This window comes from Cetorhinus maximus, chromosome 24, assembly GCF_964194155.1.
Source record: "Cetorhinus maximus chromosome 24, sCetMax3.hap1.1, whole genome shotgun sequence".
In the NCBI taxonomy this organism is placed as follows: Eukaryota; Metazoa; Chordata; class Chondrichthyes; order Lamniformes; family Cetorhinidae; genus Cetorhinus; species Cetorhinus maximus.
Window position 1 is genome coordinate 11320224 of NC_135902.1, and position 23288 is coordinate 11343511.

At 46.0% G+C, this 23288-nt stretch overlaps 1 protein-coding gene across 8 annotated transcripts in view; it reads right to left on the bottom strand.

Annotated features, from left to right (window-relative positions):
• The window catches only part of LOC144699643 (putative uncharacterized protein MYH16), a 298882-nt gene that overhangs the window by 29519 nt on the left and 246075 nt on the right, over positions 1–23288 (bottom strand). For all 8 annotated transcript variants that reach the window (XM_078570735.1, XM_078570736.1, XM_078570734.1 and 5 more), the window contains 4 exons: positions 20035–20167; positions 15955–16171; positions 13671–13807; positions 3378–3481 (listed from right to left, as the gene is read on the bottom strand). In XM_078570735.1, coding sequence (XP_078426861.1) covers positions 3378–3481; positions 13671–13807; positions 15955–16171; positions 20035–20167 — 591 coding nt within the window. The remainder of the gene's footprint in view (positions 1–3377; positions 3482–13670; positions 13808–15954; positions 16172–20034; positions 20168–23288) is intronic.

The window sequence follows — 23288 nt, forward strand, 5'->3', positions numbered from 1 at the left end:
CGCTGATCCATATCGGTTCCCAGTCCGGCAACACCTTGATTTTAAAATTCTCACCCTTCTTTTGAAATCCCTCCATGGCCTCACCCCTCCCTATCTCTGTAATCGCCTTCAGGCAGTAATCAACCCTCCAAGGTCTCTTCACTCCTCCAATTCAGGCCTCTTGTACATTCCTGATTTTAATCGCTGCACCACTGGTGGCTGAGCTGCGGAGGTCCCTGACTCTGGAATTCCCTTCCTAAGCCTCCCTATCCTCCGTCTCTTCTTCCTTATGACGATAGTTAAACCCTTTATCTTTGACTAAGCTTTTAGTTATCTGTCCTATTATCTCATTTTGTGGATCAGTATCAAATTTTGTTCGATAATGCTCCTGTGAAGCACTTTGGGATGTTTTACTAGGTTAAAGGTGTTATGTAATTTATAAGCTGTTGCTGTTCTAATTTATTCTTTCCTGGGGCTCCAAAATACCACTTTTGTTTCTTTCCTTTGAATTCCCTTCCCGATGCAATCTAAAGACTTTGAAAGCCAATTCTTGGAGATCATCTAACTTGATCTCCCTCCTCTTCTGTACCCTGCTCCTCTCCTGAACCTTGGCTTTTCCCTGCCCCATGACTTCTCAACAATAATTGGATCCTTCTCAACCTGAATTCACACCCCAATGTTGGCCACTAAAGGAAGGCGCAACATCCAAGACAATCCTTTGATGCTGCTGTGGGCCAGAAACTCTCTAAATGGTTCAATACGAACTCTATAAAGAGAAAAGTGCACGTTTCAGACTTACCACAGGAGGGAGGGGATATCCGACAGAAGTTATGGAAGACAGAAGAGAAGAAGAGAAACGTGAGCAAAGGCTGGAAACAGATACTTCGTTAGGAATAAGCAGCAGAGGTTAATTCACTTTGGAGGTGCTACTAAACACTGTCAATTTCAGCCATTTCAAACTTGGAGAGGAAAACATTAATCTCAGCAAACACACATTACTGCCTCCTTCCTGTCCACCATGGAAAAACAGGTCGAAAAAATCAGCCTGGCAGCAGGTGACAAATTGTGATGACAATACAAATAAAACAAGTATTCATAATTTATAACATGGTTAAGGATGATCAGTAAAATAAAAATAAAGTTGTAGTAATTGTGGTTTTGTTTAATGTGTAATGTACCTTTAAGAATAATACTTGTTAAGGAAGATCACATGATCTGTAGTAACCAATAGGAGAGTAGCGTGGGCTACCTCACCAGTCAGTGTGGAGGTAGAGTTGGAGTTGAAAGCACACGTGTAGTAGCTGCTGAGTATATTGTAAATAAACTTAATGTTTCCACCCAAGAAGTGTCTGCAGATCAACCCTAATATTAATAGTAGCAACTCAGCCACTCTTACAACAAAAGTGTAAAATAATAAAAGGTTCACACAATTATGAATATTTAACTATGCAAATAATTACAATACATTGCAAAATGCAGGTCTCCTTAACTTCTTCGACAGCGCCTTCTACACCTGTGACCTCTACCACCTAGAAGGACAAGGGTAGCAGACGCAGGGGAACACCACCACCTACAAGTTCCCCTCCAAGTCACACACCATCCTGACTTGGAAATACATCGCCGCTCCTTCACTGTCTTTGGATCAAAATCCTGGAATTCCCTTCCTAACAGCGCTGTGGGTTTACCTACACCACGTCGGGCTGCAGCGGTTCAAGAAGGCAGCTACCCACCACCTTCTCAAGGGCAATTAGAGATGGGCAATAAATGCTGGCCCAGCCAGCGACGCCCACATCCCGTGAAAGAATAAATATTTTTTTAAAATGAAAGGACTGCTGCACTTTGCAGTTTATATTCAAGTCCAAGATCATTATGCTGTCAGTTTAAGTTCCTTAAATTTGCAATCATTTACATACGATTTATGAGTTTTATAAAGTAGAGCATTGGGCTGTCTTGTGGTCTATTTTATTTGCCGAATGTGTATTTTCTCCTTAATTCTATCACACATTTACTTACCATATAGTCTTCCTGCTGATTCCGACCTGTACAAAACACTCTGTGGTATGGGGGTGAGCCACACAGGCCGGAAGGGCTCCCCTGCCTTGAACTCCAGTCTGTGTTGATTTAGCTGATCTCAGTTCGGTGATTATTAAAATTTCCCTCCACCTTCCTGGGCCATAAGAAGGAAAATTCACCAGTGATCCCCACTCTGAGTGAGATACTGGAGCCCGCCTCACCCATCCCCCCCACCCCCCCAACCCTGCCCCCCAACCCTGCCCCCCAAACCCTGCCCCCCCACCCCCCCAACCCCACCCCCCCAACCCCCCAACCCTGCCCCCCCGCCACTGCTGGGAAGCATAGGGAGAATAGGACCAAGCCCAGCTGCGATGAGGCCACACACAGGTGAACAGCCTGCCAACATTCACATTGGGGTTCACATGAGGGCAGCTGCCGCCTGTGGCCTCTGTACCACAGCAGGTGTCAGCAACTGCTCAGAAAGGTGAGAATGCGAAGGCGGGGGAGGTGAGGGAAGCAGCGGAAATTATATTAAAAACTTTACTCCACCCTTGGACAGAAAAAGCTCACGTTTTACAACGAAGGAAAAGACCATTTTGATGTTAACCGAGAGAGAAATCGACGATTGGAAGGCTCAATCCCCCCCATATGGAGCAGAGTTTGACGGCAACAGTTTAAAGGAATGACAGGAGAGATGGTCATTGCCCAGGGAGGACTCTCAGTCACCGGCCAATCAGCAGAAGATAATCCTTCACAATAACCGAAAGCTCAGTAAAATCGATCAAAAACTAGCAGAAGACGATGGGGCTGAAAGCCCATGGTTTGCAATACTGGGTGACCAGACTGGGAGGACGCTGCCTGCTGAAGTTTGAGGAGTCTGTAGGATGACACCTAATTCATAGAATAGAATCATAGAACGGTTACAGCACAGACAAAGGCCATTCAGCCCATCGTATCCACACTGGCTCTCCCGAGGAGCAATTCGCGTGCTGCCACTCCCTCGCCCTCTCCCCACATCCCTGTGCACTCCTCCTTTACAGATATTAGAAAATGTAGAAAATGTTAATAGCACAGAAGGAGGCCACTCTGCCCATCATGTCTGTGCCAGCTGAGAAACGAGCCACCCAGCCTAATCCCATTTTCCAGCACTTCATTCGTAGCCCTGCCGGTAACGGGACTTCAGCTGCATCGTCCTGATTACCCTAGAGCAAGTGGGTGCTCCTCCAGGATCTGCCCCACTCAGGGGTGGCGGGAAACTGGCTGTCTTGCTGCCAAAAGGCAGTGGTAAAGGCTCCTGTCACCTCAGTCTGGGTTCAGTTCAAACACAGTGATTGAACTCGGTGCACCAATGCTGACTAAATACTGCAGGGAGAAAATGAGATTACCGTGTTGCCTCAAACTCCTCTTCCTTCTCCTGGATTCTGCGGTCAATCTCTGCTTTCACTTGGGTCAGCTCGAGCTGCAATCGAACCACCTTACTCTCTTCAGCCTGAAACCAGGGGAACAACAGTCAGCCAAATAAATAACACTCCACGGTCAGTAACTGGCCAGTGGCTCAGTGAATGGAACCGTAATACTCAGATAAACAACCCTGTAAATACACGGTAATACTCAGAAAAACAACCCTGTAAATACACGGTAATACTCAGATAAACAATCCTGTAAATACACGGTAATACTCAGAAAAACAACCCTGTAAATACACGGTAATACTCAGAAAAACAACTCTGTAGATACGCGGTAATACTCAGATAAACAACCCTGTAAATACGCGGTAATACTCAGATAAACAACCCTGTAAATGCACGGTAATTCACAGAAAAAAACATCCCAGTAAATGTACTGTAACTTTCCGACACAGCAGCCCCTAAAAATGTACCATAATGCTCAGAAAAACTACCCTGTAAATGTACCATAATATTCAGATAAACACTATACTGTAAATGTCTGGTAATAATCAGAAAACGCACTGCTGTAAATGTACCATAATATTCAGAAAACACACCCCAGTAAATGTACTGTAATATTCAGACACACTGACCCATGTAAATGTATTGTGATAATCAGAAAAACTACCCTGTAAATGTATCAGTTATCCAGAAAGACAAGTCCTGTAAATGTACTGTAATACATAGAAAAATAACACCTGTGATTGTAACCTAATAGTCACAACAGCCCTTGCACTTGTAGCAAAAAGGAACCATAATATTCTGAGATAACAGGTTTTTTATTCTTTCATGCGATGTTGGCATTGATGGTAAGGCCAACATTTTTTGTCCATCCCTAAATGTCCTTGAAAAGGTGGTGTGCTGCCATCTTGAACCACTGCAGTCCAACTGGTGTAGGTGCATCTACAGTGCAGTTTGGAAGGGAGTTCCAGGGTTTTGGTCCAATGACAGTGAAGTGTATATAGTACACACAGTGGGGAGGTGTGGGAGGGGTTGATAGTTAACTCGATAGATGGGGTTCCGATCAAGCAGACCTCTTTGTCCTGGATGGTGTCAAGCTTCTTGATGTTGTGGGAGCTGCACTCATCCAGGTAAGTGGAAAGTATTCCATCACACTCCTGGCTTGTGCCTTCTGGATGGTGGAGAGGCTTTACAAGTCAGGAGGTGAGCGACTTGCCTCAGAATCCCTAGTCCCTGATCTGCTCTAATAGCCACATTATTTATTAGGTTGGCCCAGTTCAGTTTCTGGTCAATGGTAACTTCCAGGATGTTGATAATGGGAAATTCAGTGATGGTAATGCTGTTGAATGTCTAGGGGAAACAGTTAGGTTCTCTCTTGTTGGAGATGATCAATTCCTAACACTTGTGTGGTGCACACATTACTTACCACTTAGCAGCCCAAGCCTGAGTGTTGTCCAGGTCTTGCTGTGTAAGCACATGGACTGCTTCAGTATCTGGGGAGTTGTGAATGATACTGAACATTGTGTAATCAGTGAACATCCCCCTTCAAGCCTTATGATGGAGGGAAGGCCATTGCTGAAACAGCTGAAGATGGCTGGACCTAGGAACGTCATCCTGGGGCTGAATTTTCCCCCCGTCGGGAGGGAAGTTGAAAGGCAGGCGCATACAGGCGTGCTTCCGATCGGAGCCCCCAATCGGAGGCGCGCCGCCAGTTTACGTGGGCGGGCCAATTAAGGCCCGCCCAGCGTGACGTCCGCACAGAAGCCCGATGCGCTCCCTGTGCGGGCAGGGGGGGAATCCCAAAATTGAGAGTGCGCTCTTTCGCGCTTACGCACAAAAGGGGCGCACTCATCTCCCTGAGGCTAAGTGCTGCCTCAGGGAGATCAGCTGTACATGTAAAAAAGATAAAAATAGAAAAATAAAATTTCCCTTACATATCCCCTCATGTGACAATGTTACATTAGCCGGGGCTCCTGGCCTGCTCACCAGCCTTAAGGTTGGACGGGCAGGTCCTTTAATTACTTAATTGACCCTGTCAATGGCCTCAATTGGCCATTGACAGGTCGGCGGGCGCGCAGCTGATTTCACTGCGCCCCCATCTTCCTGAAAATTTAAATGGGGCGTGGTGATGTCAGGAGTTCCCCCCAACGTCACTGCATGTCATTTTACACTTCGGCGAGCAGGCGCCGCCCCCATTCGCCGACTCGTAAAATTCTGCTCCTGCAGCGATGTTCTGGGACGGAGATGATTGGCCTCCAATAATTACAACCACCCTCCTTTGTGACAGGTATAACTCGAACTGCACTTGCACTAAAATGCAATTTGTTTTGCAAACTTGAAATTTACTCTCAGATAAAAGCAAAATACTGCGGATGCTGGAAATCTGAAATAAAAGAAGAAAATGCTGGAAAAACTCAGCGGGCAGGATTTTACCGTCGGCGAGCGGGGGCGGGGCCTGCTCGCCGACACGTAAAATGATGCGGGATGACGTAACCCCACCCCATCTAAATTTTCAGGAAGGCGGGAGCGCAGCAAAATCAGCTGCGGGCCCGCTGACCTGTCAATGGCCAATTGAGGCCATTGACAGGATCAATGAAGCAATTAAAGGACCTGCCCGTCCAGCCTTAAGGTTGGCGGACAGGCCAGGAGCCCCGGCGGACATGTAAGGGAATTTTTTTTCTTCTATTTTTACTATTGTTGAAAGTAGAGCTGATTTCCCTGAGGCAGCACTTAGCCTCAGTGAGATGAGTGCACTCACCTCAAGGTTTGATCAGGGATAGTCAGCGTGGCTTTGTCAGAGAGAGGTCATGCCTAACAAATTTGATCGAATTTTTTGAGAAGGTGACCAGGTGTGTAGGTGAGGGTAGTGCAGTTGATGTAGTTTATATGGATTTCAGCAAAGCCTTTGACAAGGTCCCACATGGGAGACTTATAAAGAAGGCAAAGGCACATGGGATACAGGGTAATTTGAAAAGGTGGATTCAAAATTGGTTTAGTTGTAGGAGACAGAGGGTGATGACAGAAGGATGCTTTAGTGACTGGAAGCCAGTGTCCAGTGGCGTACCACAGGGATCTGTGCTGGGTCCCATATTATTTGTCATTTAGATAAACGACATAGATGACTATGTGGGGGGTAGGATTAGTAAGTTTGCAGATGACACAAAGATTGGCCGGGTGGTTGACAGTGAGGTTGAGTGTCTTGGGCTACAGGAAGATATAGACGGGATGGTCAAATGGGCAGATAAGTGGCAGATGGAATTTAATCCTGAAAAGTGTGAGGTGATTTGACAAGGAAGTATTCAATGAATGGCATGGCACTAGGAAGTACTGAGGAACAAAGGGACCTTGGTGTGTGTGTCCAAAGATCTCTGAAGGGAGAGGGGCACGTTAGTGGGGTGGTGAAAAAGGCATATGGGACACTTGCCTTTATCAATCATAGATTACAAAAGTAGGGAGGTCATGTTGGAGTTGTATAGAACCTTGGTGAGGCCACAGCTGGAGTACTGTGTGCAGTTCTGGTCGCCACATTATAGGAAGGATGTGATTGCACTGGAGAGGGTGCAGAGGAGATTCACCGGGATGTTGCCTGGGATGAAACATTTAAGTTATGAAGAGAGATTGGATAGACTTGGGTTGTTTTCGTTGGAGCAGAGAAGACTGAGGGGGTGACCTGATCGAGGTGTACAAGATTATGAGAGGCATGGACAGGGTGGATAGGGAGCAGCTGTTCCCCTTAGTTGAAGGGTCAGTCACAAGGGGGCATAAGTTCAAGGTGGTGAGGGGCAGGAAGTTTAGGGGGATGTGAGGAAAAACTTTTTTACCCAGAGGGTGGTGACGGTCTGCAATGCGCTGTCTGGGAGGGTGGTGGAGGCGGGTTGCCTCACATCCTTTAAAAAGTACCTGGATGAGCACTTGGCACGTCATAACATTCAAGGCTATGGGCCAAGTGCTGGTAAATGGGATTAGGTAGGTAGGTCAGATATTTCTCACATGTCAGTGCAGACTCGATGGGCCGAAAGGCCTCTTCTGCACTGTGATTCCGTGCGCATGCGCGAAAGAGCGCACTCTTCAGTTTAGAGATTCTCCCCCACCGCCCACACAGGGAGCGCATAGCACTTCCCGGCGGACGTCACGCTGGGTGGGCCTTAATTGGCCCGCCCACATAAAATGGCGCCGCGCCTCCGATCGGGGGCGCTGATCGGAAGCGCGCCCGCATGCGCCAGCCCATCAACTTCCCTCCCCAACGGGGAGAAAATTCTGCCCAGCAAGTCTGGCAGCGTCTGTGGAGGGAGGAACAGGGTTAACGTTTTGAATCTGTATGACTCTTCTTCAGGGGACTTGAAACGTTAGCTCAGTTTCTCTCTTCACAGATGCTGCCAGGCCTGCAGAGTTTTTCCAGCATTTTCTGTTATAATTTGAAATTTATTGTTTTGGATATGATCATATAAATATGTATTCATATGGAATTTGTCTGTTGCTTCCATCAGATATTATTAACCTCATAGATTGAAGACAGGGAAGAGGTGCCTTTCCTCTGCATCTAGCAGCTCTACCTGATCTGAAAGTGCCCGATGCTAACCCATGGTTTTCTACTGGGCCGACACCCAAATGATTAAAAATGAGCATCACATTGACATGAATGGAAGCTTGCTAATTGTATCCAATTTTCCGAATTCAACTCATTATCCTAACTGCACATAGCTTCAGATGGAACTTTGGAGGGACGGAGGAAGAACACTAGCAGTGGCATCGGAAAACTGTGTGTGGGTAAGTTGGAATGGATATGGAAATAAAGGGGAGCAGCATTACTGAGTCATCAAATATCTGAAAGCCTTTGAAAGGCTTAAAAAGACATCACAGCCTATTAGCAACTATTGTCAAGGCCCAAGAGGGAGAGAACAAAGAGGTGATTGGCAAATATAAAGGGAAAGGGAAATAAGATTTGGAAATCAATTGGCAGTAATTTGCACCTGATCCCTTACCTAATGGCTGCTGAAATGTGGGCCGTGCTGCATGACCTTCCACACATGCCCCATTGACGGGCAATTGTGGATGCACATCGCGTGTGGTGCCGCTGCTTGAAGCAAAAAGGATGAGTGGTAGACTACATAACCTCTCTGCTCTTCCACGAATATGCCATGGGATTTAAAAAAAACCCACCAAAACCACTGGATAGGGTTTCTCAGGTGGACAGCAAAGAGTCCATGGTACCATTCAAATACGAGCAGGGGAGTTCGTCTCAGTCAATATTTATCTCTCAGGCTACATCCCTATATGAAAGTTACTTGGTGTGGGAGCTTGCTGTGCACAAATTGGCTGCTACATTATAACAGTGACTACACTTTCAAAGCATCTCGCTGTCTTTCTTTATCACAGAATAACAAACTCTGAGACTAACTGTAATACAGTTACACAGACACTTGACAACATCAATTCCTTTTCAGTAGTGCTCAAACCCTACTGAGATAACCAAAACTAAAATGAATGCAACATTGCAAGTCCTGAGGAATTAGTGTAATCTTGCGTGAAGCAGCTTCTCCCTGTGTCTTCTCATCATACAGAGTGATGAGGAATGAAGTCTTGGTAGAGCCGATTATCTTAAATACATTTACTTATAATGTAACTACATACAGGTACTGAGTCCCAGCAATCAACATTTAGCAAGCCTCAATGTAATAAGATTATAGTAAGAAGTCAATTTTTTAAATAAGCAGCTGCAGGGAGCAGCTATAAATTGGGTTCTGTGCCTTTCTAACTGTGTGTCTCCAATATTACACAACTAAACGTTCAGTGCACCAGGGGGAAGGATGAAAACACTCTAGAACTTAAATAGGAACATAGAACTGGGGAGCAGGAGTAGGCGATTCAGCCCTTTGAACCTGCTCTGTCAGATAGATCATGGCTGATCTGGTTGTGGTCCCAACTCCACTTTGCTGTCTGCCCCCCCCCCTCTATTAACACTTGACTCCCTAGCCTATCAAAAACCTGTCTAACTCTGCCTTGGATAAATTAAAGCAGCTTCCGCTGCTTTCTGGGGAAGAGAAGTCCACACACTAACAACCCTCAGAGAAAACAAACTTCTCATCTCTGTCTTAAAAGGAAGACCTCTTATTCTTAAAACAGTGTCCGCTAGTTTGTCTAAATGTTATGAAGCTGATACTCTACGAATTCACCACAAAATTGCAAGCTGACTGAGTGCATTTTGGAAACAAAACAAGTCAAAATGTCAAGAAACAGTCACACTCACATACAGATAGGATCACATTTATATGCTTGAAAGCTTTTATTCAGTAGAAGTTGGTGAAGATGGCACAAAATTTAGAATCAATTTAAAACTGGATTTGAGGTCGGTGGCAAATGAATATCACCAGCCATTCATTACATTTACACTTGCCTACAGACATTCTACGGGCTTTTGCACTGGGACCTGCTGTGATTAGAAACCCATTTTGGCAGAGTATCCTCTATAGCAGGTCTGGGACCTGTGTGAACAGGATAAGAAAGTGTGTAACTCCTTAGCCAATCAGACTGAAATATTGTTAATGAGCAGTGCAGCGTCTGAATCAGGAAGTGTAAACTGTAGGATTGAATTCAATGCCAAATTAGGCACAGAAAGACAAATAATGAGAGGGAAAGAAGACGGGATTAAGAGGCAGATTAAGGAGACACTGTAGGCTGCTTTAAATACACATTTTAATTAAAGTTAGACCTCTGCATTAGGGTAATTTTCTTTCCTTTTATTGTTATTATTCATTTATATTTAATTTTTTAACAAACGAGCAACATACCCAAAATTAATTTTCGTATGGACAATAAAGCGAAATTGCAATGAAATTTAAATTGAAGCAAAGAAAAGCTTTTAGTTCTTCTTTAATCCTTCAACAGTAATTAACATCTGAAGGAATGAGACTCCACACTTGAAGAAGTCACTTTACAGTGCCAGAGATGTTGCTTGTAAGTAAATAAGGCTCATTGTGCCTTTAAACTGTATTTTCACCAGAATGGACAAGCCCAAACTTTTTCTGATGTGCTTAGTGAGTAGCTGTTGCGTTGAAAGTAGCAACTTCACACTGAGCCACAGCTTCCAATGCGGTGTATCTCAGCGAGGTGATGATGTAGTGAAGCTTATGGAGGAGCAAGATAAACAGGATGGCAACTTCCTGATTTCTGCATTTAACTGCCCTGGAACGCGTTGCCCGATTTACTCATTAATAATGGTGAACACTGTTAGCCTCAACGTTCCCACTAAGTTGCGCAGGTGAAGGGCTGTGCAGTAGCCTGGAAAATACAATGCACTCCTTGTTCCATGTTAAATGCCGTGTGTGCAAATTTATAGATACTGTGCGTTGAAAAAACTGGCTGCACACAGCAATAAATTTTCAAAGGGAAGATTGGTTAATCTCACCATTATTTTTACCACAAAATCCAGACCAATTTATCAGTACGTGAAAGGAATATATAACGTGTCGAAGAATATACTGTACTGATAAAGGTGGATAAGAAACTGATAAGTAAAAAAAAACGAAATTTATAGGGAGTAATCTTAACTTTTGTCACGTTGCAAAATAAATAATTTCGAATTAGCCACCTGTCGAACGCCAAACCCATGATTCCTCTCCAAAGCTGTCAATGGATGAGAAAATTGGGGTGGAATGAAATCAGTGGTCAATTTGATAGCATCCATCTGAGACCAATGCCTAAGGTTAAAATTAGTTCCATATAATACCTCTCACTGCTCTCAAAAAACACAGTGAATTATTTTAGAGTGCAGTGACTCTTGTTATGTAGGTAAGTGCAGCAGTTAATTTCTACAGAACAAGATTGGGCAAACAGCAACAGCTGAATAGGCTGTTAATTGGCTTTTAGTGCTGCTGGAGGAAAGATAAAATGGTGACTAGTAGACTGGGAAAATTCAGCTCTTCTTCAAAAATAACCCTGAGATCTTTAACGCTCGCCTAAAGCATTGGATAGGGCCTTAATTTAACTTCCCATTCAAAGAATATCACTTATGACAATGCAGCATTTTTCCTCAGATTGGAGAGTAGGTGGCGGGGCAGGTGAGAGCGGGTTAAGGGGATAATTTGGCGTGGAGAAATCTGGGTGTTATTTTTGCTGTCCAGGGTGATCTGGGAATAATGGTCAGCTTTGATAGAGGAGAATGCTGAGGGAGTCAAAGAGGGTAGCTGTGGACTTACCCAAGGGGAATTCAATGTGGATGATGGCAGGAGCATGGGAAGGTAGAGGAGTAATGATGTGTCGGGAGAGAGATTGAGGGGCAAAGTGCCCAAGAAGGGTGAAGTAAAAGATGGCATGACTGGGTGGCAGGAAAGGAAGAAGCCAAGAGAGAAAGGTTCAAGAGGGGCTAAGAGAAATAGAAAAGGAGATGGAAGTAACAGTGTCAGCTTTGGAACAACACATACAGAGCGTAGATGAATAGACACAAACAGTTTAAGGATAAATTGTCATTGTAGAAATCAGAAAGGGCATGATCTGGTTTTAAACAGATATCACAAAGGAGAGAATTTGAAAGAGTCCGAGTTACAGTATGAGGACCCTGTGCTGAGTTGGCATTCACTTACAGTCAGGGAGGGGGGGAGTTAGGCTGGGGTGTTCATAAATCATTGCACATTCACGTACACTCAGTGGGGAGTCAGAGTGGGGTGTCCATGCACCAGTGTACATTCACATACAGCCAGTGGCGGGGGAGTGAGATTGGGGTGTTCCACAAACCAGTGTACATTCACGTACAGTCAGGGGGGAGTGAGATTGGGGTGTTCACAAACCAGTGTACATTCACATACAGCCAGTGGCGGGGGAGTGAGATTGGGGTGTTCACTAACCAGTGTACATTCACGTACAGTCAGAGGGTGCCAGATTAGGGTGTTTATAAACCATTCACTCACAGTCACTTGGGGGAGGTGATGGTGTAGTGGTATTGTCGCTGGACTAGTAATCCAGAAATCCAGGGTAATGCTCTGAGGACCCATTGGAAGCTACACAAATCAGTTGGGTTTTCTTTTGATAGCAGCGCTTAAATTCCGGGTTCAATTTATTCTCGGGATATGGGTGTCACTGGCAAGGCTGGCGTTTATTGCCCATTCCTTCTCGTGTGGGCCTGGAGTCACATGTGGGCCAGACTGGGTAAAGGATGGCAGGTTTCCTCCGTGAAGAACAGTAGTGAACTAGCTGGTGAACTAGTTAGTGAAGAACAATCTGACAGTTTTGTGGCCACTTCCACTGACACCCAGATTTTAATTTTTAGATCTTGAAAAAGAGAAGCCGGTCTCAATGTTCCAGGCTCCCTGTGTTGTGCCCCATTGGTCAGGAAGACTTCACGGCAAAAGACTCTAGAGTTTGACTTTGTGATTTTATTTTCTGGTGATTGGACCTTCCCAGAAGGGTGGGTAAGATCTTTACTGGCCTGAACATGATGAACACCACAATGCTGGCTTCTGCGCTGAAGAAGGTGGTGTTCTCTCAGGAAGCAAAGCTTACATTGTTGCTGAGGTGGTATTGCTGCCCCTCAGAGTCATCAGTGAACATGCCCCCCCCCCCCTCTTTAATTGGGTATGAAGTCCTCTGGCAACACCAGCAGCAGTGCCAACTCACTAACCTGTCAGCGCAGGCACTGAATTGGAGCTGCTTTCAGAGGCAGCACTGCTACAAAAATGCAGCAGGGGGCAGCGTGACAGAAACTTACAGCAACTTAAAGTACTGGGGCATCAAGATCCACCAAAGCCACTGCAGGAAACAGTACGAATAAACCCTACGAAGGGAGCACTGATTCTCTGCCCTGAGCAACAAGAGGACAGTGTACCACAGATACTGAATTTGATTTAATGCCCCAATTGCCGATGTGTCCTCTACCAAGCCAGACAAGGCTGAATTTCACCATCACTGACATTAATGATAAATCCTCACTTCCTACCACCATGTGCAATCCTACTGGTGAATATTCAAAAGGTTACAGGCTGAATCTGCTCCATCTTTGAGGCTGCAGACTCTCAGTAAGCAGCCTCTCATTCTGGTTTGCAATAACATAGATGCAATATTCTTTAGGGACTGAACAAGCACAGGGTTCCTACCCCTACAAATTCTGTCCCTTACCAAACAAGACAAAACAGATCTCAGACAAGCATTCTCTGTAAACGCAACAGGACAATAAGGGCCAACTACTGGCCGGTTGCTATTCCCCTACAATACTTAGAGAAGGAGTTGCTGTATTTTTGGCACTAGTGGGGGCGAGCGCTGAGTTTCGCTTGCGCTTACCTCCAGTGCGGCCTCCGACTCCTCGAGAGTTGCCTGCAGCTCTTCTTTCTCCATCTCCAGCTTCTTCTTGGATTTCTGCAGCTCATGGACGCTCTTCCCACCCTCCCCCAGCTGGTCGGTCAAATCAGTAATCTCCTCTGTGGAAGCAAATGAGGAAAAGAGTGAAAACGTAGAAAATAGGAGCAGGACACTCGGCCCTTCGAGGCTGCTCTGCCATTTATTCCTCCCGCTCTCTCCCCATACCCCTTCATGCCTTTGGAGTCCAGAAATCTATCTATTTCCATCTTGAATATGAAAGTGAAAGCAGAGTCGCTTCAGTGAGATCCTTTCCAGCAACATAACTGAAGCAAAAGCCTCATGCTCTGTGATGACTGGAAGGCTCCTATAAGTTTGGGCAGTCCTAAATCCCTATTCTCCCTTCCCGTCTCCCCTTCTTGATGAATGATCCAAAGGCCTCAGTTCTCTCCGGCTGTTGGTTTCCAGCAGCTGCCAGAAACCTCGATGACAACAGCCAGGAACGCAGCCACAGAGCTCAGGCAGTGCCTCACAAGTGCAGTGAAACTATTTGTTGCCCAGAGAGTCAGTGCAAATCTTTGGGAATGCAGCACATTATAACTGGCCTGGGAACAATGGTTACATATAGGAACGTGCCCAGGAATTCCTGATCTTAACCTCCCTAGTACTTCCTATCTCTTTTTATAGTGATATCTGCAAATGCGACCCAGTATTGGATGCTATGTAATCTTTATTGGCATATTTTAGACAGACTCAAATGGAAGTGTGATATTTGTACCCAATTCTAGGTTGGTTGGTCCATTAACATTAACATAGTTTCCTATGTAGATTGAGACAGGGGTAGGGAGCAGCCTAGTAGATGGGGTGGAAAGTTGCCGGTAACTGAAATTTAAAGGATGGGGCCAACTTAAGGGGGATGTCAGAAAAGGGTGTCAAAAATTCTACAGGTTCTGAAGAGCATCAAAAAGCATCTCAAAAGGCTGAGGAAAAAGAGGAGGCTGGTCAAAATGAAGGGTAAAGAAACTCAAGATGCAGGCGTGACTCTGCAGACCTGACCTGTTCCACAGTTGCTGAAGTACAGTTGGTTCTGATTGAGGTGAGGATGGTGGTCCTTCTGTTCTATTACACAGCATCATCCCACAGTTCAACATAGCAACATGACCGTAAAGAGATGGAGCTGTTACCATCACTGCACGACCTGAATGAGATCTTGCCTCCGAATCAGAGCAAAAATCCTGGCTCACAACTCATTCAATTTTTAAAAATTTATTATGGGATGTGGGTGTCACTGGCAAGGCCAGCATTTGCATCCCTAATTGCCCCTGTTGAGCTGAGCGGCTTGCTCAGCCATTTCAGAGGGCAGTTGAGAGTCAACCACATTACTTGGGCCTGGAGTCACATGTAGGCCAGACCAGGTAAGGATGGCAGGTTTCCTTCCCTAAAGCACACTAGTGACTCAGATGGGCATTTACAACATTCGACAATGGTTTCACGGTCACCATTACTGAGACTAGCTTTATATTTCAGATTTTATTAACTGAATTCAAATTCCACTACTTGCCATGATGGGACTTGAACCCATGTCTCCAGAGTATTGGCCTGGGCCTCCGGATTACTAGTTCAGTGACATATTAACACTATGCCACCATCTCCCCAAAAATGCTGTGTTATCAGAGGTGCCATATTTCAGAGGAGACATTAATCTCTCATCTCTCAGGTCCTACGGCACTATTGAAAAGCAGGTCAACATTTAGCCCTCCAATTGGTCTTTTCTCTCAATGTTGTTTGTCGGAGCTTGCTCTGTACAAACGGGCTGCGGTGTTTCCCTACAACACAACAGAGATTACACTTCAAAAGTACTTCACTGGATGTGAAGAGCTTTGTGACGTTTGAAGATCGCTTTCTATAAATGCATGCTCCTTCTCTATATTTGTAGATGGTGGTACAGCTCTGTATCTGACTTCCTTTGACAGTTCTCCACAGCATTGCTGAGCAGGTGTACCAGAGCCTGAAGAATTCATTGGCGGCACCTTGGCAGGTGTGTGATGAGCCAAGTTACACTGGCTCATGATCACACTTATGTATAGTGCTATCATGACCGGGCTGGAAAATCCTGGCCATTATCTTTGTTTCCTCAATACCTTTCCCAACTGTTGAGAGTCAGCTTACCCTTTATTGTCACTCCTGTCTGATATTTATACTGACTCATACCCCGACATTTTATATTTATTCCTGAAAGCCCCCTGCCTGATTTTTTTCAGGAATTTACCTTGGAGTGTTTTGTTCTCCCGCTTAAGCGAGTCCATTTGCTCAATCAGCTCTTCATAGGAGGTCTTCAGTTTGAAGAGTTCGGTGGCGTACTGGCGGCACTCCTTCTGCGAGGATTCCAGTTCGGTCTGGATCTCCTCACACTTCTGACGCCAGTCCGAGATCTGCTTATCAATCATTCGCTGCTTCTTGTCCAGGGTTGCACCTGCTGCATTGGCCTATAATAAAAAATAACGCCAAAAGGAGAATGGGAAGGCGGTTTGAAGAATTCAAGCCAATTTTACATTCAGATAAATGCCGTGGGCTCGGGGGAGTTGGGCCTGAGGATGGATTGGTTTCAGCATCAGTTCTTAGTAGTCAGGTTCAGGTTAGAGAAATTATACAGACTGTTTAGTTCAAACAGCTTGGGGTGGAGTTTCTGCTTTGGGCACAATTAGTGATCTGCTTACAAACTGCACTGGTTTTAATATGTGTCTTTTCCCCAACATTTCTGCTCTAGCTTATTTGCATATTACCAGAAGTAAAACCCGCCATGAATCCTGCTATAGAACTCATTTTATGGTAGATTTTCAACGTGGATTTGGAACCCAGCTACAATTTAAATGTTTAAAATCTTTGACATTCACCTACAGGAATTTATTAAACTGTGGAACACGAGAAGTGTTGCTTATAGATGGAGTCACAAGGCTGAATTTTGACCGAAGGGAAAGGTGGGTCTGGGTTTGGTGGGGGAGGGGTTAAAGTCTCAACCCAACTCCAGCCACTCCAACTTTAACTGAAGTCAGAAGGTGGGTGAGCGACCAACCTAATACAAGGGGGAAGGTTGCAGCTTTAAATATAATAATGAGGCTGCAAGCCACAATGTCCTTCAGCTTTTGAATTTGAACTCCGATTGGCTGGTTTCTTGAGTGTCGGCTAACCTGGCAGCTTTCTAAAGGCCAGGGCTTGGTGGATTCAGGAGGGAAATGGCTTTACATCTACCTCCTGGTTTCAGGTAACTCCCCGAGGAACCTCTCCAATAGGGCACCCACATTGGCCTTCCCACCACGAGGCCCTAAACCTCCTTCCTCCCAACACGAGGTCTCTCATCCTCGCAACGGCCTACGAAACCCCGTCACTTCAGCCCCGAGGCACCCCACCGCCCCATGGCCCTGAGGCCTCCGATGCCCTCAGGGGTGCAATTCACTTCTCACTAAGAGGCCTCTGACCATCTCCACACCTCAGGCCCCTATTCTCCCCCAACCAAACCACTGGAATTGGCAGCCCACCCGATTAGACAACATCTTCCCCCCAACACCCAGCACGGCCTTACTTGTTGCTGTGGCCTTCAGTGACCAGTTCCCCACTCCACTGGAGGTTCAGCTCAGAATGCTGATGAATAACTCGTCAGTGACGTCGCAGATACAGTCAGCAGTGCGTGGGTGGGGGGGAAATCCTGATCTGTGGGTTTCCCTCCGAACTTTCTGACCCACCTGTGAGTCAGGTGTGCAAAAATAACCACCCCCTCCCCCCCCAACCCCTGGTGAAAGTTGACAGCAGGTTAGACTGATGGAATATTGGCTGCCATGGAAAAATCATGGATCAAATGTCAAGTTACTTTAAGCAAATAAGTTTCATTGCTTCCATTGACTTAATGAGAACTGTAATATCTCAACCATGGACTGGATTTGATGGCCACAAATCAGGCAGGATGACCCCCGCCCCACACAACTGTACCCCCCAAACCCACGTGAACATAAAACACGGCGTGATAACATCGGGTAGGCAATATGACAGCATCACACCAGTCTCAAGTGTTACACGAGGTGAGAGCGGGTGAGTAAATTAGAAGCCACCCGCCATTTGTAAATCGCCAATGAACATGCTATTGAGCTTGTGAAAAAGCCAATTGTACAGAATTTTTCAACCGAGTGCTGCATTTTCCAGGCGGTGGTTGGGAAAAAGGTTTGGGAATGCTTTACGGCAGGTGTAACGAGGTGGCACAAAGGCAGAAGGACAGGCCTAGCACCTGGACCAGGGCCGCATGTAGCAGCAGGTTCTGCTGCTGAAGGTGACAGTGTCTGTCAGGCTTTCAAATTCATTTTTTGACTTTCTTGAGCCTTCAATTAAAAAAAAAGGACAGATTCAGAGAGCAGGGGGGGGGCGGGGGGCCTTTAGATTTACAGCCGTGACTGACTTCCTGTTCGAGGCACAATCCCTCTGCCGCGAGACGTAATCCCGGCCGTGACCCCCGGCTGGGCGCGGAGACCCCCCTTTGACCCTTGAATTGGCCGTCTACCTGCCGGACGGCCCCTGGTCGGCCATCTGCCGCTTGGCGGGACGATCTGAGGTGGCGGGGGGCAGAAGCAAGCGGACCACTCACTTCCCGCTCCGCCACCACCCACCCTGCGGAGGAACATAAAATCCAGCCCCACTTGCTGCTGGGATCGTCCGGTCCCGTTGAAAGTCAATGGACCTTTGGCTGGGCCGCTGCATCCCCCGCGGTGGGTCCCTCCACAACAAGGCCGGAAAATCCCGGCCCATGTGTTCTGAAAGCCTACCCTCGTAATAAAATGTGCACCTTGCAAGACAGTGCGTGTAGGGATCAGACTGCCACCCGAGGCCTCCACGAGGGGAGCCCTCTATCTGGTAAGAGAAATTCATGTCCGGACCCCGGGCTGGGGAGGAGGGAGAAAGATAAACCCACCGAAGGTTCCCTGCTCTGGATTGCTGCTCAGACACCATGGCAACGGAAGAGCATGTCTGACTGGATGTTGAGTGAGGATTGGTGTAGAATGATCAAATGGACACAGTACCAGATTCCCACAGGCAACCATATAAACTGTACCCCAGCATGAGTGACCATCCTGAGAAGAGGGAGAGGGGAGTGACCTGCAGGAAAGGCGAAACCCTGAAAACTCCACCTTCCGTGTAAAAGTAACGGCTACACCAGAGTGCTTACACAAAGCCACATCCAGGGATGAGGTAAAAACAAAAAACTACTGCAGATGCTGGAAATCCAAAACAAAAACAGAATTACCTGGAAATACTTAGCAGATCTGGCAGCATCGGCAGAGAAGAAAAGAGTTGACGAGAGGACTCGAAACGTCAACTCTTTTCTTCTCCGCCGATGCTACCAGACCTGCTGAGTTTTTCCAGGTGATTCTGTTTTTATCCAGGGATGAGGTAATGATTATAAACCCAGAGATAAAAACAAAAAACTACTACGGATGCTGGAAATCCAAAACAAAAATTGAATTACCTGGAAAAACTGGAGAGACCAAACGTAAACTGGGCGACCGCTTTGCAGAACACCTGCGGTCTGTCCGCAAGAAAGACCCAAACCTCCCTGTCGCTTGTCATTTTAACACTCCACCCTGCTCTCTTGCCCACATGTCTGTCCTTGGCTTGCTGCATTGTTCCAGTGAAGCCCAACGCAAACTGGAGGAACAGCACCTCATCTTCCGACTAGGCACTTTACAGCCTTCCGGACTGAATATTGAATTCAACAACTTTAGATCTTGAACTCCCTCGTCCATCCCCACCCCCTTTCCGTTTCTTCCCCCTCCCTTTTGTTTGTTCCAATAATTTATATAGATTTTTCTTTTCCCACCTATTTCCATTATTTTTATATCTATACCTGTTAGTCTTTCCACCCCACCCCCACTAGAGCTGTACCTTGAGTGTCCTGCCATCCATTCTTAATTAGCACATTCTCTTAGATAATATCACCACCTTCAACATCTCTTTGTTCCTTTATCTGTGACATCTTTTGATTATCTGCTCCTATCACTGCTTGCTTGTCCCTACAACCCCCACCCCTCCCAACTTCTCTCCCCCCCCCCCCCGCCCCACCTTAAAGCAGCTTATATTTCACCCCTCTCCTATTTTACTTAGTTCTGTTGAAGGGTCATGAGGACTCAAAACGTCAACTCTTTTCTTCTCCGCCGATGCTGCCAGACCTGCTGAGTTTTTCCAGGTAATTCTGTTTTTGTGTTGTTAATGATTATAAACCACTCGTCTTTCTGATATATGCTATTGTGGACTGTGGACTGGGGTCATTGCTCTGTTATCATTCTCAGGTTACCCAGGAGAGACGCACCTTCTCTAGGTCGATTCCCAACTCCTCCACCTCTAATTGCAGCCGCTGTTTGGTCTTCTCCAGGCTGCAGCATTTAGCCTGCGCTGCCTCCACTGCTTCCTCAGCCTCTTGCAAACGGGAAGTCAGCTTCTTCCTGTTAGGACCCAAAGGTTACTCAGAATCACTGAATCTTTACAGTGCGGGAGGAGGCCATTCAGCCCATCGAGTCTGCGCAGGCTCTCTGAAAGTGCACTCTGCCTAGTCCCACTCCCCTGCCTTATCACCGTAACCTTGCACGTTCTTCCTTTTCAGATAGCAATCCAATTCCCTTTTGAATACCTCGATCGAACCTGCCTCCACCACTCTCTCAGGAAGTTCGTTCCAGACTCCAACCACCAATATATTCTATATAAATATTTAAAACTCTTCCAGTCAATCCGAATTTTGTTTGTGCTAACAGCACGAGCAGAATATGCACACGTGAACTGTTCCATACTGCCACAGAAAGGTCCAGATTCTCCCCCCAACCTGCCCACAACATTTGCAAAACGGTGGACCCCTGACCTTGCCCCTGCCACCCTGACTGGCAAGGCCCTGCCAAGGAGGAAGGCACCGGGGAGCAGGCCGAAAAAGAATTAGAAGCTGTCTAAATTTGCAAGGCCCTTATTCTTCCAAGCGTGTGCCCTAAACCACGTTATTAGAAGCGCGCACTGGTCTAAACTCGCTGCAGAGAGGAGCCAAATAGAGGCAAATAAATGAGTAGATGATAAAGACCTGGCACATTGCTATTGAGTGGCCTGCGTTAGAAGCACAGGTTGCTTTGTGAAATGTGAACTCTAAAACCGTCAGCTGCCTAGGCCCTAAGCTCTGGAATACCCTCCCTAATACCCTCTGCCTCTCTACCTCACTTTCTTCCTTTACAGCACTCCTTAACCTCTTACCTCTTTGACCAAACTTTTGGCCATCTGACCTAATATCTCCTTCCACGGCTCAGCGCCATATTTTGTTTTATAATGTGCTTGTGAAGCACCTTGGGACATTCTATTACATTAAAGGCGCTACATAAATTTAAGTTGTTCTTGTTCAAAGCTTGTTCTGTTCACATCTAAACATGACGCACGGTCATGTTTCACTGGCATTCCCTAGTATTATGGTGACTGTCTATGTTTTATATCCCTGGGGTAGTAACAGAACTACATTAGGAGATTGAGCAGTGCGTTTTCATTCACCCTCCCCTTCCGAGGGGGATTCGAACCATTTCCAATTCACTGAACAGTTCCAAATTTTACCACTAGCTGGCGTCCACAGGCCACTGAATATGGGAAGGATGCCATTAAAACCTACCAAGGCTGGAAAAAGGACAAATGGCATTATTACTGCTTTGTTCACAAAGTCTTACTGAGCTACTAAGAATCCAAACAAAGGCACTATTTTGCTAACATCCTTCTTATCTATAAAGAGCGAAATTTTCTAACTGTACGTAGCCCATAGATTTATTTATTGCTATATTGTACCACACAGGAGTTCAGGAAATAGATAAAAAGGGGAAAGGAATTTAATTAATAACTGAACAATAGTCTGGCAATTGCTGAGGGGGTATGTGGTTACGCCAGTCAGAATTGTGCAGGACTTTGAAAGTTACTGAACTTGTTTGCTTCCTACCAGCTGAAATATAAACCACTGTAAATTCCTGCAGTGCTTCCGCTGTTATTGCACAGAATAAGGAGTTTTTCTCATTATTAGTGAACATTTGCTAATACACCTTCACTTAACAAAGGGGCCTGCAACGTTCCTGTCCCCAGGCACCATGTGTATAATGCACAAAATAGGTGACAAAAGCCTGGCAGGCTCTCCTGTGCCAGAAACTGATCTCCCAAAGCAGCAGCATTGATTTCTTTGTGGACCTGCTCAGGGGTAAGCTAGGTGCTTCTTCCTCCCTTCAAGAAAGGAGGGCGGATCAGGCAGACAAGGTGGCATTACAGGTACACAACTTGCCCATGGGGTGTATCTCGACAGTCAGGTGCAACTGAGGGCACTGCCTGCAGCAGGCGTAGGACGTTCAGCAAGTGGACACAGAGTTAGAGACTTTCATGCACACTCTAGTACAGAGGCAGCAATTCCACTGAGGGTCATGGCGACTACGACCCTCAGTTTTTCTGCCTTCAATTCTTTTCTGGCCACCTTGGAATCTGCTGCTCACAGATAGAATCATACAGCCCAGAAAGAGGCCATTTGGCCCATTGTGCCTGGGACGGCTCTTCGCAAGAGCTGTCCAACTCCTCCCACTACTCCTGCTCTTCCCCCATAGAATACATAGAATATAAGAGCAGGGAGGTTATGCTGGAACTGTATAAAACACTGGTTAGGCCACAGCTAGAGTATTGCGTGCAGTTCTGGAATCTGCGTGATAGGAAGGATGTGATTGCACTAGAGAGAGTGCAGAGGAGATTTACCAGGATGTTGCCTGGGCTGGAGAGTTTTAGTTATGAGGAGAGATTGGATAGATTGTGGTTATTTTCCCTGGAGCAGAGGAGATTGAGGGGGGGACATGATTGAGGTTATAAAATTATGAGGGGCATAGGTAGGGTAGGCAGGAAGGAACTTTTCCCCTTAGTGGAAAGATCAATAATCAGGGGGCATAGATTTAAGGTAAGGGGCAGGAGGTTTAGAGGGAATGTGAGGAGGAATTTTTTCACCCAGAGGGTGGTGGCAATCTGGAACTCACTGCCTGAAAGGGTGGTAGAGGCAGAAACCCTCATAACATTTAAGAAGTATTTGGATGTGCACTTGCAATACCATGGCATACAAAGCTATGAGCCTAGTGCTGGAAAATGGGATTAGAATAGTTAGGTACTTGTTTGACTAGCGCAGACTCGATGGGCCGAAGGGCCTTTTTCTGTGCTGTAGACCTCTATGACTCTAAAGCTAGCAGAAAGCTTGGTCATATATCTAGCGGTGCAGAATGGAAAAAGAAAGGAATGATGTTGAACTTGTATGAGCTCTTAGTCCAGAAGCTCCTGTGGTGCTGCGCATGACCTTAGGCTGCCCATTATATGAAAGATGCAGAAGCATTGGAAAAATAAACAGCAAAGGTTCACTAGAGCATTACCTTGGATGAAAGGTTATGGTTATGAAGAGAAAAATGGGCAGCCAGGGCTTTTTTCCACTGGGCCTAAGAAAATGAAGCATTGGCTGCAGAGACCTTTGTGATGACCGAGGGTTATAATAAGGAAAATAATGATAGATTGTTTCCTGTAGTGGGAAAGACAATGATC